The sequence below is a fragment of the Camelina sativa genome, chromosome 18 (genome assembly GCF_000633955.1).
Source record: "Camelina sativa cultivar DH55 chromosome 18, Cs, whole genome shotgun sequence".
NCBI lineage: Eukaryota > Viridiplantae > Streptophyta > Magnoliopsida > Brassicales > Brassicaceae > Camelina > Camelina sativa.
This window is the reverse complement of record NC_025702.1, coordinates 17,523,441-17,538,237: the sequence shown is the minus strand read 5'-3', so window position 1 is coordinate 17,538,237 and position 14,797 is coordinate 17,523,441. Positions and strand designations below refer to the sequence as shown.

The 14,797-nt window shown below is 37.8% G+C and overlaps 3 protein-coding genes across 3 annotated transcripts; 2 read left to right on the top strand and 1 right to left on the bottom strand.

The window, feature by feature from the left end:
- On the top strand, positions 4,877-6,268 carry LOC104762240 (uncharacterized protein At3g61260-like). The gene is made up of 6 exons (XM_010485491.2): positions 4,877-4,958; positions 5,102-5,160; positions 5,255-5,518; positions 5,632-5,782; positions 5,862-5,943; positions 6,036-6,268. Exons 1-6 carry the CDS (start codon positions 4,927-4,929, stop codon positions 6,234-6,236), a joined length of 789 nt encoding a protein of 262 aa, XP_010483793.1. The 5' UTR covers positions 4,877-4,926; the 3' UTR covers positions 6,237-6,268.
- On the top strand, positions 8,541-10,765 carry LOC104762238 (transcription factor PIF7-like). The gene is made up of 7 exons (XM_010485489.2): positions 8,541-8,686; positions 8,845-9,111; positions 9,250-9,670; positions 9,747-9,851; positions 9,912-9,977; positions 10,068-10,451; positions 10,533-10,765. Coding segments are annotated over exons 2-7 (1,101 nt in total). The 5' UTR covers positions 8,541-8,686; positions 8,845-9,109; the 3' UTR covers positions 10,656-10,765.
- On the bottom strand, positions 10,715-13,295 carry LOC104762239. Its single transcript, XM_019239925.1, has 2 exons — positions 13,038-13,295; positions 10,715-12,458 (listed from the first exon to the last, which is right to left on the bottom strand). The coding sequence occupies exon 2, from the start codon at positions 12,443-12,445 to the stop codon at positions 10,973-10,975; it is 1,473 nt and encodes a 490-aa protein (XP_019095470.1). The 5' UTR covers positions 12,446-12,458; positions 13,038-13,295; the 3' UTR covers positions 10,715-10,972.

Here is a 14,797-nt window from a genome sequence, read left to right as displayed (position 1 = left end):
TGTACTCTGCTAATCTTAGCTTCCGATGCATGAGAGGGAGGCCAAGATATCTTATTGGGAGTGAACCGATATTGAAGCCAAGAGAAGCCATCTGTGTGACTTCAATTTGGGTCACTCCTGCTAAGAACATTTCAGTTTTGGACAAATTCATAGTGAGGCCCGAGATGCGTGAGAACTCTTGAAGGACTGCCACTATATGGGATAGAGAATTTGTCTTGCCATCAAAGAACACCATGATGTCGTCTGCGAATGCCAAATGATATACAAGGGGACACAAAGCAGAAGGATGAGGACCAATCTTGTTTGCGCTGAAGTGTTGCGTTAGTAGCTGAGAGAACACCTCCATCGCCAGAACGAATAGGTAAGGCGAGAGAGGATCACCTTGGCGCAGTCCTCTTGCTCCTCGAAAGTACCCGCATAATTCACCATTTATGCAGGCTGAAAAACTTGTTGTAGATATACATTGATCGATTCGGGAGATGAATCTTGCGGGGAACCCCATTGCTGTAAGAGTGTTGATTAGGAAACCCCAATGGACTGAATCAAAGGCCTTCATAAGGTCTATTTTTAGCATGCCTCTTGGAGATATGTTCTTTTGGTTGAACCCCTGGACCAGCTCAATTGCAAGCAGAACATTTTCAACCAGCAGTCTGCCCTGAATGAAAGCTGATTGGGAGTTTGAGATGAGATCAGGTAGAACCTTCTTCAAGCGATTGGCCAGTATCTTAGAGGCAATTTTGTAGAGGGTGTTACAGCAAGCAATAGGTCGGAACTGAGTAATCCTTTGTGCGTTCGGGATCTTAGGGACAAGAGTCAAAATTGTTGCATTCCATTGTTTAAGCATCTTCCCCGTGTTGAAGAATTCAAGAACAGCCTCAACCACTGAGTTCCCTACCGTGTCCCATTGTGACGTGAGGAATTCGACACAAAAGCCATCCGGGCCCGGAGCTTTGTTCTTCGGCAACGAGAAGACAACACTACGGATTTCCTCAGGTGTGACATGGGTCGAAAGAGTTTGTATAGCGGCTGGAGAGCATCTTTGAGGAAGCAAATCAGCAATTTCTGAGACAGAGGCAGTAGTGAGTTGTGTCTGGTTGCCTAGAAGGTTCTCGTAGAAATCCACCACTAGAGACTGGATACCTTGCTTTGAGTCTACTACCTGATCATTATTATCAAGGAGGAGGATAATTTCATTGAAGCCCTGTCTAGTAATAATGGAGCGATGGAAGAATCTTGAGTTTGTATCCCCATCCTCCAACCAACAGATGCGTGATTTCTGTCTCAGGTAGGATTCCTCAGCTTTTGCAAGGAGGGACCAGGTTTTATGAGCCTCTTTCTCCTGGATGATCGATTCAGTGGAAGGTAGTCGCAGGAGTTCATTTTGGCAGTGAAGAAGTTGAAGGTACGCCTCTTGAGTCCTTTTCTCTATCCCTGAGTAGGTGGTCTTACTAAACTCCCTTATCACAGATTTAAGAGCTTTCAGCTTTTTGGCAATAACAAACATTTTGGTTCCATCGAAAGCTAATGCATCCCACCAAAGCTTGATGAGAGGGGCGAAATCAGGGTGCTGATTCAACATAACCAGGAATTTGAATGGCTTTTTCCGCTTTGGTGCATGACTGTCGAGGAATAAGCAGCAGGGGCTGTGATCTGAGAATGCAGGTTCCCCAAATACGGCTAAAGAGGAGGGAAATGCAGTGATCCATTCATCATTGACAAGAATCCTATCCAGCTTTTTGGCGATCAGCCCAACGGTATGTTTGTTTGTCCACGTGTAAGTGTTACCACAGTAGGGGAGATCCGCTAATGAGGAGATACTTAGACATTGTTCGAGGGCACGCATACCCGGAGTAGTGAGGTTTGCATCTTGCGAGGAGTGCTCATGTGGAAACAGCGTTTGATTGAAATCCCCTAGAACAGTCCAGGGAATAGCAGGGTTAGCAGTTGCAGTGTCAACGATCTCCTCCCATAGATCCTTCCTGGCAGAGGCACAAGTAGATGAGGCATAGACTATAGAGACAAGAATGTTGTGAGAGACAAAAGGCAGCTTAATCTGACAAGTGATCATCTGCATAGATTTGCGGATAACAGTAACTTGAACAGAAGGGTGCCAGACAATCCATATCCTCCCAAGTTCTGAGAACTCATAGTTATTTACAAAGGACCAGCCTGGAAGTACGCTAGTTACTATAGCTTGCGCGTTCAGGGGAATTACATGGGTTTCAAGAATCCCACCAAAAAGCGGCTGGTGTAGTTTCAGCCATTTCCGAATGCTTTTCCGCTTTACATGGTCATTAAGACCACTTACATTCCAACAAAAAATATCCATAAATGGATATGGGGGTTAGAGGTTTATGGGACCTCCGGCCCTTGCCTTACGCAGCTTTTGCCTCTGCATCCGTTTGGACACAACCTTTAGAAAACGGTCCTCGTCCGGTTCAGGGTTGTCATCGTCCTCGGATAGGTTGTCAGAGCTGTCAGATTTGATTTGAGAGGGATCATTAGCAGTTTCATCGTCCTTCGGTGATAGATGAGAGAACAGGTTATCCCTCAAGTCAATGCAAAGTTGCCCTTCATCAAGCCGCAAAGTACTATGCGGGGTAGAGTGTCCTACCACTGAGGGTGCTGGGAGGGTGACATGATGTATGTTCCCCGTACTTGAGGTAGCATTGGTTGCCGCAGGGAAGTTTGTACCCGTCGGTACAGCAGAGTCCAGCGGAGAGGATGCTGTAATAAGTGGTTGAGTAGATTGTGGTGAGGGGAGAGCCTGGTGTTGTCCTTGTGTAGGTGCAGGAGGATTTGTACCAACGATAGGTAGTTGGCTAGCAATAGGTTGTTTCCCCTGTCGCTTGTCTTTCTTCACCCTAGGACAGTCTGCAGTGAGATGTTTGACTGAGCCACAAGTGGTGCATGTAGCAGGCGCTTTGGAGCAGCGAGATACAGTATGGCCTACCTGTTTGCAATGGCTACAGAGAGAGGGCAACCAGGGACTAGAAACTTGTATCCGTTTTATCAGCCCGGATTCAAAACAAGCATTTACTGCCTCAGGGAGTAGTATTCTCGGGTCAATGACAGTATAGACCTTGGCTACTTCAACGTTGATCAGATTCTCAGTATGCGGGTGGAGGCAAACAGGATGCCCGACGAGTCGTGCTATGTGCTCAAGGCCCTCACGATTGAAAAATTGCAAAGGGACACCCACAAATTCAAGCCATACCGGGACCATGGACAGCTCTGGTTTTGTTGTTTGGATTTCCGGAGACCATTTGGCTACAAACATTGATTGACCGTCAATTTGCCAAAGGCTTTGGCTCAGAATTCGTCGACGGGCATTTGGGCATGGGACTCTAAAGAGGAACGAGTTACCTTCCATTTTGGAGACTGAGATATCTTTTCTCTGGCGACTCCAAATACCATTAACAATAGCTTGAACTGCACCACGAGAAGGAGGATCTTCATAGAACTGACCTAGGATAAAGCTATCCCAAGCTTTCTTGTTCCTTTCAATGACGGAGTTTGGAATTGTCACACAGGCTTCACCGGAGTCAAGGGTGAATGGGGTACCTTTCTTCTCCAGCTTGATTTGGTTACCATTGACGAGGTTCTTCCAAGGAGAGTCAGCCCCTTGCATGCTTTGCTTGACAGGTGGAAGAGGAAACGTTGTGGTCGCTACAACCGGCGGTAAACCAGGGGGTGGGGTTCCGCTAGTCAGTTCGTGACTGGTGCCAGTGGTTTTCGCCAACAGGTTGACTGCCGGAACTGGAGCAGTAGAGGTAGGGTTTTCGGTAGTCAGTGCCGCCGCCGCAGGGACCAGAACAAGGTTTTCGGTAGCCAGTGCCGCCGCCGCAGGAGGTGCGCTGGGTACAGATTCTACTGGGTTAGCCGATGTCTTGTTGGACTCAGGTAACTTCTCAGATCTAGGAAGAGAGGAATAGCAGCCAGCTGATTTCGACGAATCAGGCGGTGCTATAGATGGATTTGGTAAGAGAGAATTGGCAGGTCCAGTGGGGAGACTGCGAGGAGGTGATTTGGGTTTTTTTTTGGCCATGGCGGCCGGAGGGAGCCAACGCCGAGATCGGTGAAGGTGAAGAAGGAACGAAAATGGTCGCGTAATTTGAGAGAGTAAAAAAGAGGGGCGCGTGGGCGTGTGAACTTTTTTCTTTCTTCAAGGAAAAAAGAAAAGAAAAAGCTATTGCGCAGCACAAATCTAAATGAAACCTGTTAATCGGATGCATTTATCTGATATTTAGCAAGAGGTTTAAACTTAATGATATTTTACAGTTTACAAGTTCAACGCAAACTGTGACAACATCTCGGCAAGATCCGGTAATAAGTTCTACAAGAAGTATCCAAGGAGAAGCTTCACGAAGATACTTCTTGGGCCTTTCAGCATCTTGCAAGCCCAGCTAGAAACCCAGCTTTCACCTCATTAGCAATCTCCGGTTTAATTTAACCTGAACCAGACAACGATTGAGAGAGTAATTAGTTAAACTGAAGTCAAAAACCTTAAAACGAAAGTCAACATTAACCATTCTATCACGAAACAGTATTGTAATAAAACCATTTTATTAGTGCATAATACTATATTGTATGGTGATAATAAAAAGAAACGTTCTAGTATAATTATTTGAAAGATGTATGATAAAAACAACTACAATTTTTTAGTACTAAAAGAAACCGTTACGTTGGTTTTATATAGTTATAATTATGTGACTAAATATGTACATGAAGATTAGCATATAAGAATCACATGTTTTGATACTTGGCATGTTCCTGTACAGTGGAATAAGAATTTGGAGCTTATTTATTTATTATTGCTTGAAGAAAAAATTACCACATTTCCTCCTCCTCGTGGTATTCAAGGTGAATATAAGAACAAACATGTGAAGCCCAACTATATTGGAGTCTCTTAATTGGGAAAATCAAATGGATAATTTGGTTAAGCAAAGAAGACGAAGGTACACGTCCAAAATCTCTCTCTCTTTTTTATTTTCTTTGGATTAATTATGTTATTTTTAAAATTAAATTTAACCGAAAAACAAAAAACATTATATGCCCTAAAAATTTTGTGAAATAATTTTTACTTTTTAATCTTTTGTAGGGTCTCAATTTCTGAGAAGAAACAGTCGGATTTTTTAATATCAGAATTGGACATAACTGGTAATTTTCACTTGTTTACCATTTGTTTCAATCTTCTAATATAAAGATTTTGGATGTAAAATAAATTTTTGCTTTCTTCAATATCAAATTGAAGATTACCCAGCATTAAACTGGCTGAAAAATCAATCATACTGGTATGAGAAAAATGACTACTACAACGAGAAAGAAAGTGAATTCGCAGTTTCTGTTGCGGCTGCTGCATTCGTCATTAGATCAATGGAAGAAGTTGATAAACAAGAAGCAAAGAGAAAAAGAGAGGAAATCAAGAAATTACGAACAAAGAAAACAAATCCGGTTGTAACTAATACCAAAGAAAAGAGGTTAAGCAAATCATACACTCAAGAGGTGCAAATTGGAGGTAATTAATACAACTAATTAGCTAATTTGGTTTACTACTATTTTTGATATCAAATTACATTGAAACGATATCACCCAATACTATTAAGTTATTGATAGTTTTTTTTTCTGCAGAAGAGAGTTTCAAAAAAAAATTGTTAGAGTACCTACCAGAAAACCGTCGGGCAAAAGAGATGGATTCATCCTTCAAAACATCAGGACTTGCTTTAGCGCCAAGTAAAGTAGATTCTTGGGAAAACACTCAAATTAAGAAAATAAGATTAAGGTAAAATTTTGTTCAGTTATTAATATTCAAAGTATATGTACATTTTATCAATTTTTTAGACAATAAACTCTGTTTGAAGGTATGAGAAAATGAAAGCTGAAATTGTGGGTTGGGAAAATGAGAGAAAATTAGCAGCTAATCGGAGAATGGAGAAAAGAAAGGTTATTCTCTATCAAATGACTAATTAATCAACTTTTTATTGTATTTATTCAAACGACTAATATACTATTTTATTTTACATGTGGTGAAAAAGATTGAATTGGAGAAGAGAAAATATATAAACAATCAGCATTATAAGTCAAAATTAGCAAGGATTCAACTAATTGCTGATGGTGCCAAGAAACAGCTTGAGGAGAAGAGGAGGAGCAAAGAAGCTCAAGTTCATGAAAAAGTCAAGAAAATGCATCGAACGGGCAAAGTTCCTACAAATTATTTCTGCCTTCGTTGTTACTAAAATCAAATGATTTCTGTCAATGAATTAATTTATATGTGTAGCTATTTATGAAATAAAATTTGAGTAACTCAAATCATAAATAAAAACAAAGTACCCATAATTATGAATGTCTTTGGTATATAGCATACCATGCACAATATTGCTGTTTTCTTCTTATCTCTCGAACTAATTCCTAACATTTGGTATATAGATGTGATTGTTGATGTTTACACACGCTCTCTACCCTATTTCACACATGAAATGTATCATACTAAGACAAGTAAACACTAAAAAGGGACCAAAAAGGATTTTGATAGATTGATAAACTCTATTAATTAAATTTACTATGTGCTCTACAAAGGAAAATGAGGCATTCTTCTGTCCAGCCAAGTTTCTCCATTGGTAAGTCAGTAGCAGCAACTGCTATATGTGGTGGCCAGGACCACTCGCATTTACTATTCTCTCTTCTTTTTTTAAAAAAAACTTGCAAAATATATTTTGTCGTTGTACAATTTTCTCTATCAATAGATTTTTGAAGATTTTAATTTTTATTAGTAACTATAATATATGGATGCGTGAAGAGTTAGGCTGCAAATGGTTGCTTAAAATTGAAAGAATTGAATCTTTTAAGTTGAACAAAATTGGGCTGAATAATATTCAACCCATTTATCTCCAAAATAGTGGTTGAGCAAGTTGAACATTTTTGTAGTAGGATTAGTTTATTTTTCAACTTTTTAGGTTGAATGGGTTGAATAATTATTTTAAACTTCTTCAACCTCTTCCATTCAAATAGTGAAATTTGGTTGAATAATTTTTTTCAACTCCTTTAACCTTTTTAATTGTGCAACCATTTGCACCATTAGTTTTACCCATCCAAAAGGATGGATCCCGCGTTCCATGATGGAGATAATGACTGCATATAAATATAACGCATTATTATATTATAGATATCTCATAATTAATTACATCATTTGACAAAGATTTTATAAAAGCTATCTCTCTCTCACTTTGTTGATTACTTGTGTGTGTTCTTGACAGACTCAAGACATATAGAAGCTTGAAATGAAAGAAACGTAACACATGGATACTTTTGCTCTTTTGCAGGACGACAGGTTACGAACTTTGCTAAAACCCATAATCTCCACACATTCAAATATAAAAAGAACAATGAATCTAATTCATATAGTACTAGAGACTTTGAACATCAAAAAGAAAAAGAAAAAAAAAGATTATTATTGAACAGATAAACTCTGAGGAGCGTTAGGATTCGCTGTCAAGAATCTAATGCGAGAACTTGATTGGCTGATGAACTTCACAGATAAACAATATTGGGTCCCAAATAACCATCCAATAATATATATCCACGTGTGAGAACTTCTACATCAGTTTGAAGCTGTCGGCCGTATAGCTCGAGCGGGTGGGTGAAATCACTTAAGATTCTGATGTGACATCAAATGATTGGGAAATCTCTCATTGCAAAAGGGTGATCTCGTATTTATCCATTTCACTAGACTTTATAATTTTCATATGTATATATTCTTTTTCTTTTTTTCTTTTGTACTCAACATCATATATTTCATTCATATCAACTTGTACCACCACAAAGGCTTATAAGCCTCTCAAGTCTCAACTAGGTTGTAGCCAGTCTGATACACAAGTACACTTAACCCAATGATTGAAAAAAAGTTGAGACAGATCAATCCATTTTTACCCAGGGGCGGATACAGACAAATATTTAGTATGAGGCACTAATAAGATTAATAATTAAATTAGAGGGTATATAAATAAATATTATACTATTTATTCAAGGAAAATAAAAAAATAGAGTGGGGCACGTGCCACACCCACGGTCAACGTGCGTCCGCCACTGTTTTTACCTATTTACAAAACTACCTAGACAGCTAGGTATTATTATCAGGTAATTTCTAGACCGATGCACATGAGGTCCTATATTCGAAATTAAATAAGTGAAGCTCTATTTTTCAAAGTATATAAGACTATTTTAAATAACAATAGAAACAAGAATTGCCAAGAAATCAAAAATTGGAAAATATAATACGACTTAGAAACCGGAAATAGAATCTATTGTTATTGATATATGTGGTCAAAATCCGAGAAGTGAGAACATATTGATTTATTCCTCGCAACTTGCATCAAATATCTAGTGGATGCATCAACCTCACATCTCACTCTCATTTTTGACATTCGAATACCATACTATAGTTTCGGATTCTAACGTGTTTACTCCAATAAATATGTATCTTGTTTTCTATTTTTTAATGCGTCTCTATGTATATGTATTTGAGACCTATATATTTCAACTTCGTTTATATTATAACGATGAAACTGACATTTTTTTTCTACACTAATAACGAAAATCTATTATTAGAAATGCGTCTGTTTCTAAATCGGTGAATCACACGCTTTGCTTTCTTCCGAGTAGTCAATGCATGCAATGGAGAGATTTCAATGTGAGTCGGTTGAAACTAAAATGACGTAAATGCCCTTAATTATTAGTATGTTTTTTTGGCAATAGAGAGAGGATTCTGGACTTGAGGGGCAAAACACAAACAATCCTTTGCCACACATATGTGCTCCGTCCACATAAAAACCATTTGACGTTTTGCAGGGACCATTTTTAGAGAGGGAGGAGACAAGAAGAGAGAGAGAGAGTGAGGCTCTTTATTATAACATCAATATGGATCAAAGACAGATACAATGCATGAGTTGTCGCTGTGATTGTGGAGAGTTTGCAAACAAAGAAGAAACAAGATTGCAACATTTTCAAGCAAAGAAGAAGGAGAGAAGAAGAAGAGCCAAAAAGGGAAGAACATAAAAAAAAAAAAAAGCTTATTGTCAGTTTATTCTTTGCAAACGTGCGGTCTAAGTAACACATGTACACCTCTCTGTTTCTGATAAAGAACTCTCATCTGTATTTGTTTCTACCAAAAAGAGACTTCTGTCTCTTACTCTCTCTCTCTCTCTCTCTCTTTCTCTCTTAACACAAAAACAATTTTCTTTTTTGGTGACTCAGGTCGAATTACGGAGTGAAAGAGCTCACATGGGAAAATGGGCAATTAACCGTTCATGGTCTAGGCGAAGAAGTCGAACCAACCACCTCGAATGACCCTATATGGTCCCAAAGTCTCAATGGGTTTGAGACTTTGGAGTCTGTGGTTCATCAAGCGGCTCTACAGCAGCCAAGCAAGCTGCAGCTGCAGAGTCCAAATGGTCCAAACCACAATTACGAGAGCAAAGACGGATCTTGTTCAAGAAAACGCGGTTATCCCCAAGAAATGGACCGTTGGTTTGCTGTTCAAGAAGAAAGCCATAGAGTTGGTCACAGCGTGACTGCAAGTGCGAGTGGTACCAATATATCTTGGGCGTCTTTTGAATCTGGTCGGAGTTTGAAGACAGCTAGAACCAGCGACAGAGACTACGTCCGCTCTGGATCGGTAAGAACTATCAAAAAGTTTTTTTTGGAAAGATGACTAAAGGATTAACCAAAAGAGGATTATATATTATATACAGGAAACTCAAGATACTGAAGGAGATGAACAAGAGACAAGAGGAGACGCAGGGAGATCTAATGGACGAAGGGGACGAGCAGCAGCTATTCACAACGAATCTGAAAGGGTAATAAAACAATTACACAACTTTTCTAGAAAAGCAATACTGACACTTAGTTTGATGCAGAGACGGCGTGATAGGATAAACCAGAGGATGAGAACACTTCAGAAGCTGCTTCCTACTGCAAGTAAGGTAAATCTATATCCTAGAAGAAACTACTTTTAAAGTTTAAGAATTTTTCTATGTCTAAAACAGTTTCTATGAGTTATATGGATATTTCAGGCGGATAAAGTATCAATCTTGGATGACGTAATCGAACACCTGAAACAGCTACAAGCACAAGTTCAGTTTATGAGCCTAAGAGCCAATTTGCCACAACAGATGATGATTCCACAACTACCTCCACCACAATCAGTTCTCAGCATCCAACAGCAACAGCAACAGCAGCAACAACAACAACAACAACAACAGCAACAGTTCCAGATGTCGTTGCTTGCAACAATGGCACGAATGGGAATGGGAGGCGGTGGAAATTCTTACGGAGGTTTAGTTCCTCCTCCTCCTCCTCCTCCTCCACCATTGATGGTCCCTACTATGGCTAACAGAGACTGCACCAACGGTTCTTCAACCGGTTTAACTGATCCTTACAGCGCCTTTTTCGCACAGGTAAAACCTTCTTTAAGTACTGTTTCCGAGAAAGGCTATACAAATCTTGAGCTCACTGTTGTTGTGGCTATGATGATGCAGACAATGAATATGGATCTCTACAATAAAATGGCTGCAGCGATCTATAGACAACAGTCTGATCAGACTACAAAGGTAAATACCGGCATGCCTTCAAGTTCTTTGAATCACGAGAAAAGAGATTAGTCTAGCTATATACTTCTTGTAAGATTTGTTGTATCGTGATTGTAAAAAACTGTTTTGAGTATGCAGAAAAAAAGACTTGCAAAAATATAAACTTGAAAGCTTTACAACTTCATCATCGTCTGATATCAATATCAATAATGGTCAAAGTGCATAATAAACTCTTTTGCTATTTTTAGGACAGTAACAAGAATATTATTCTGTCTCTCTAAAATAAAAATACCTGTTCTCTTTTTAGTATTGAATGTTAATAGATCATTATGCACAAATAGAAAAATTTGTCTTCTTTCTTTCACTCTTCGGAAACCAAAGGTCTAACCTTAGACGCAGATGTTGTGGCCTTGGTTTGACTTTTTGTGAGATGTCTTATAAGTGTCCTGAAGAGAGATAACAGTTTCAAAAGCACCTATGAGAGCTTTCACTTTGTTCTTCCTCACCTTTATGAGCTTATTCACTGTCTCTTCAATCACATTGTTAAACAATGTCACCATTTTCTTCTTCCCTTCTACTTTCCGATGCCTCAGAACAACCTTCTCACGTTTACTACTTTCACAAGATTCGTTCTTCGTCTCAACACCCAATCTTTTATCTTTAAGACTCTTCTTCTTTCCTTCGGTTTGTGTTTTCAGCTCCTGCACAACCCTCTTTTTGAACTTGGTCCATTTAGGAGAAGAATCTTCGGATTTAGGCTCAAGAACCTTTCCTTTCTTGAAAGTCAGCTGTTGAGCTAGAGTCACCTTTACTCCTGTCTTCTTAACCCTAATCTTCTTCTCTGTTTTTGGATTTGCTTTAAGGTCTGCAGAACCAGTTTCTTTTTTCTTAGTAATCAAACCAGTACTGATCGTGCCAGGAATCTGTTTAGTAGGACTAGAACCACGTTTAGGAGTAGTCAAGCTTTTATTTCCACTTCCCATGGTTTTCTTCTCACTCTGAACACCTTTGACGCTAGACTCAACAACACACACAGTCTTCTCTTTTACATCTTCACTGTTAACTGCCTGTGTCTTTGCCTTCTCCATATTCTTTGGAGCAGAAACCTTAGAACTTCCAGCGCCACTGACCTTTGAAACCTTCACCATAGCAGCATTCGACTTCTCATTTCTCAAGCCAGGAACCTTTTTAACAACAGAAGATGAACCACCACTCAGAGTACTCTCGGTTTCTTTATTTCTCCGAGCTCTATCACTGCTTTTAACGCTCGAACCATCAACTGATCTCGCAAGGTCACTACCATCTTTGGAGCTAGATTCTGAATTCCCAGAAGCACATGGTTTTCTTTTCACAGCCAATGTATCTCTTTTTGCAGCCACAGAACTCTCAGGTTTGGTACCAGGAATCTGCCTACTCACACTTCCCAACGACTTCCTTGTCAAACTTGAAGTCTCAACTTTGATCACATCATCTGAGCCTTCAACACTCTTTATCCTAACCATCTTCCACGGTTTCACAGCATCATCTTGATGATCAAACCTCTTCCCATGTTTACATAAATCATGAATCGAACTCACACGATGGTTCCCACGATAACGAGACTGAACCTGCGGTTTACTTGGTCGTGTGCCTATTGTTCCAGTCGAGTAGCGTCTCATAGTAGCACCTTGTGGCTTAGTTACTTCATTGATCACTGGTATAATTTCTTCTTGATCCTTGGATATTACAGATGCAACATCTTCCACATTCCCCACATCCGTTACATGTAACGTTTCCACAGAAACCTCTTCAGACATATCCGGAGTATTTGTATCCCAAGAATTCCCAATCTCTTTGACCTCTGAAGTATTCTCCTCAGCCATTGTCAAACAAAACCTGTTCAGGAAACCGAGAGCAGTACCAAAAAAAAAAAGATCAAATCAAATGTAAGAATGATTGATTATGAACAGACGAAGAGAAACAGGCAAAAAATCACACAGAACATATTCAGATGAACAAAAGGGATACTTTGTGCCCTATTACCTATTCTGATCAGATTGTGGAATTTGACATCATAAAGAACCAAATCTCTAGAAAAATAAAAATCTACCAATTTAGATGACTCAACAGTCTACTAATTCAAAGAAGGAGAACATATGTTGACCTCCAAGAGTCTCAATCAAATTAATATATGCGATTTTTTTCATCGTTTGATCATCATAATCAATCACATCATTACCTAAACCACAAAATTGAAACTTGATCATGACGCATTACGAAAATTAATCACTTCTTGTGTATGTATACAAAACAATTAAAAGTTTTGAATTCTGATCGGACAATGACCTAATTCTACAGTAGTAACGCAATAACTACTCCACACGTTTAATTAAAAACCCTACCAAACAGTTTCAAATTCAAAACCTAAACAAAACGTATATCAAAAGAAATCAAGAAATCTAGAGAAATTGATACCTTTAGATTTGCTTCCTTCCTTACTTTATTATTCTCAGAAAATTACAACTGCAGAAGAAAGAAGAAGACCAAGAAATCGGAATAATGAGAGAAATTTTGTGTAATGTATATATATGAGAGAAAGAAGCTTGCTTGAAGTTTTTGTTAAGTTGGAAACAAATAAAGAAGAAAGAAGAGAAAAGGGTAGAGAGATTTGATTGTTAGGAAAAAGGAAACACGCATAAAACACAACCAAAACCAGAGAGGAGAGGGAAGAAATCTTCTTCTTGTGCACAAAGTCTTGTGAGAGAGAGAGGGAGATGTCTGATTTTTTTATATATTGTCTCTCTTATTTTATTTACGTTACTTTTGGCTCGATTTATTATTTAATGTTTTCTTATATTTATCTAGTTTCTAATTTGACGAAAAAAAAAAATTCTAGTTTCTAATTTACTTAGATTTGATGCTACCAAAAACGAATCAGTGTTATTTGAAATTATCATTAATCTCTCTATATACACAGTATTCTCCCATAAAAATAATTGGAAAAATGCATGAATATTTCTAAAAAAGTAGATCTCTTTCTTAGCATATAAGTGTTTTCGGTGAAAGGTAAATATAATTTTTTTTTTTTTTGGCACAAAGGATATTTGACAATTTCATATAAATTAATATTTGTTAAAGAAAAGAAAGGAAAAGAAATCACTGCTAATTCTCATAACTGTGATTAACCCTACAACGAACGGCGGATATTTTCAAGTTAAAGCACAAATATATATAAGTTCATGATTTTGTGCTTTTACAAACTTGTATCTGACTTTAATTCATTTTTTTTTGTATTTTTCTTTTGACATTAACTTGGTCTTTTTTTTTTCATTTTCTTTTGTTTTCTTTTTGTGGACAAAAAAAAACTTAATCTTGTGAAGTGACCTTGGTGCAGTGGCCAAAGGTAAGTCCTTAATGCACAAGGCACCATCACACCCGGGATCGAGTCCCGGCTCTTACGAATGTAGGAATTTGGCTAATGGGCCGGCCAGTTGTGGCCCATAATGCAGAAATGTTGAAAAAAAAAAAAAAACTTAATCTTTAGATTCTTGTATGATTTATTGAAAAATATAAGATCAAGGTGTTGTTGACCCAGGAACAATAATACTCCTTCTGTTCCTAATATATTGATATTTTTGACATTATCACACATATTACGAAAAAATTTAAATTTTAATCATAAATTATTTTATAGTTATTTTTTACTAGATAGAGAAAATAGAAAACACTAGATAAATGTCATGTGGGAAAAAAGCATAGAGTAGAAAAAATCATTTTAGCTTGTTTATCTACAAAATCAATAATTGGAGAACAAAAATATACTCCCTCTGTATCCTAATAGTTGATTTTTTAGGATTAGCACCAAGATTAAGAAAAATAATAAATGTTGTATTATTATTAATTACTTTTGTTTTATATTCTTTTAATACTCATTTACTGATATTTTTCTCACACTTGTCGTTCAAATGCATGCATATATTTAATTTTTTATTATAAAAGTAAAAAACTTAGTTAGTTGTTTGATTTTAAGAATAAAATGCAGGATTACCTTTTTATGATACAAAGGGAGTATCCTGTAACATCAATCTATAAATGATCAGAAGGAGAATTTTTTAAAAATACATAATGTGGCGGCCAAAAAGATGCCATAACAAGATATAATTTGGCGATTTGGCCAAAAAATTAGTTTTTATTACGTCTTCAATTAATAATCCAATATCTTATAATATGTGATA

Excerpts from the sequence above, each read along its gene's own strand:
- LOC104762240 (XM_010485491.2), top strand. The coding sequence starts at position 4,927 with ATGGATAATTTGGTTAAGCAAAGAAGACGAAG. Across the intron at positions 5,519-5,631 it reads TCAAGAGGTGCAAATTGGAG|AAGAGAGTTTCAAAAAAAAA; the intron begins GTAATTAATACA and ends TTTTTTCTGCAG. Across the intron at positions 5,783-5,861 it reads ATTAAGAAAATAAGATTAAG|GTATGAGAAAATGAAAGCTG; the intron begins GTAAAATTTTGT and ends CTCTGTTTGAAG.
- LOC104762238 (XM_010485489.2), top strand. Across the intron at positions 9,671-9,746 it reads ACTACGTCCGCTCTGGATCG|GAAACTCAAGATACTGAAGG; the intron begins GTAAGAACTATC and ends TATTATATACAG. Across the intron at positions 9,852-9,911 it reads TTCACAACGAATCTGAAAGG|AGACGGCGTGATAGGATAAA; the intron begins GTAATAAAACAA and ends AGTTTGATGCAG.
- LOC104762239 (XM_019239925.1), bottom strand. The coding sequence starts at position 12,445 with ATGGCTGAGGAGAATACTTCAGAGGTCAAAGAGATTGGGAATTCTTGG.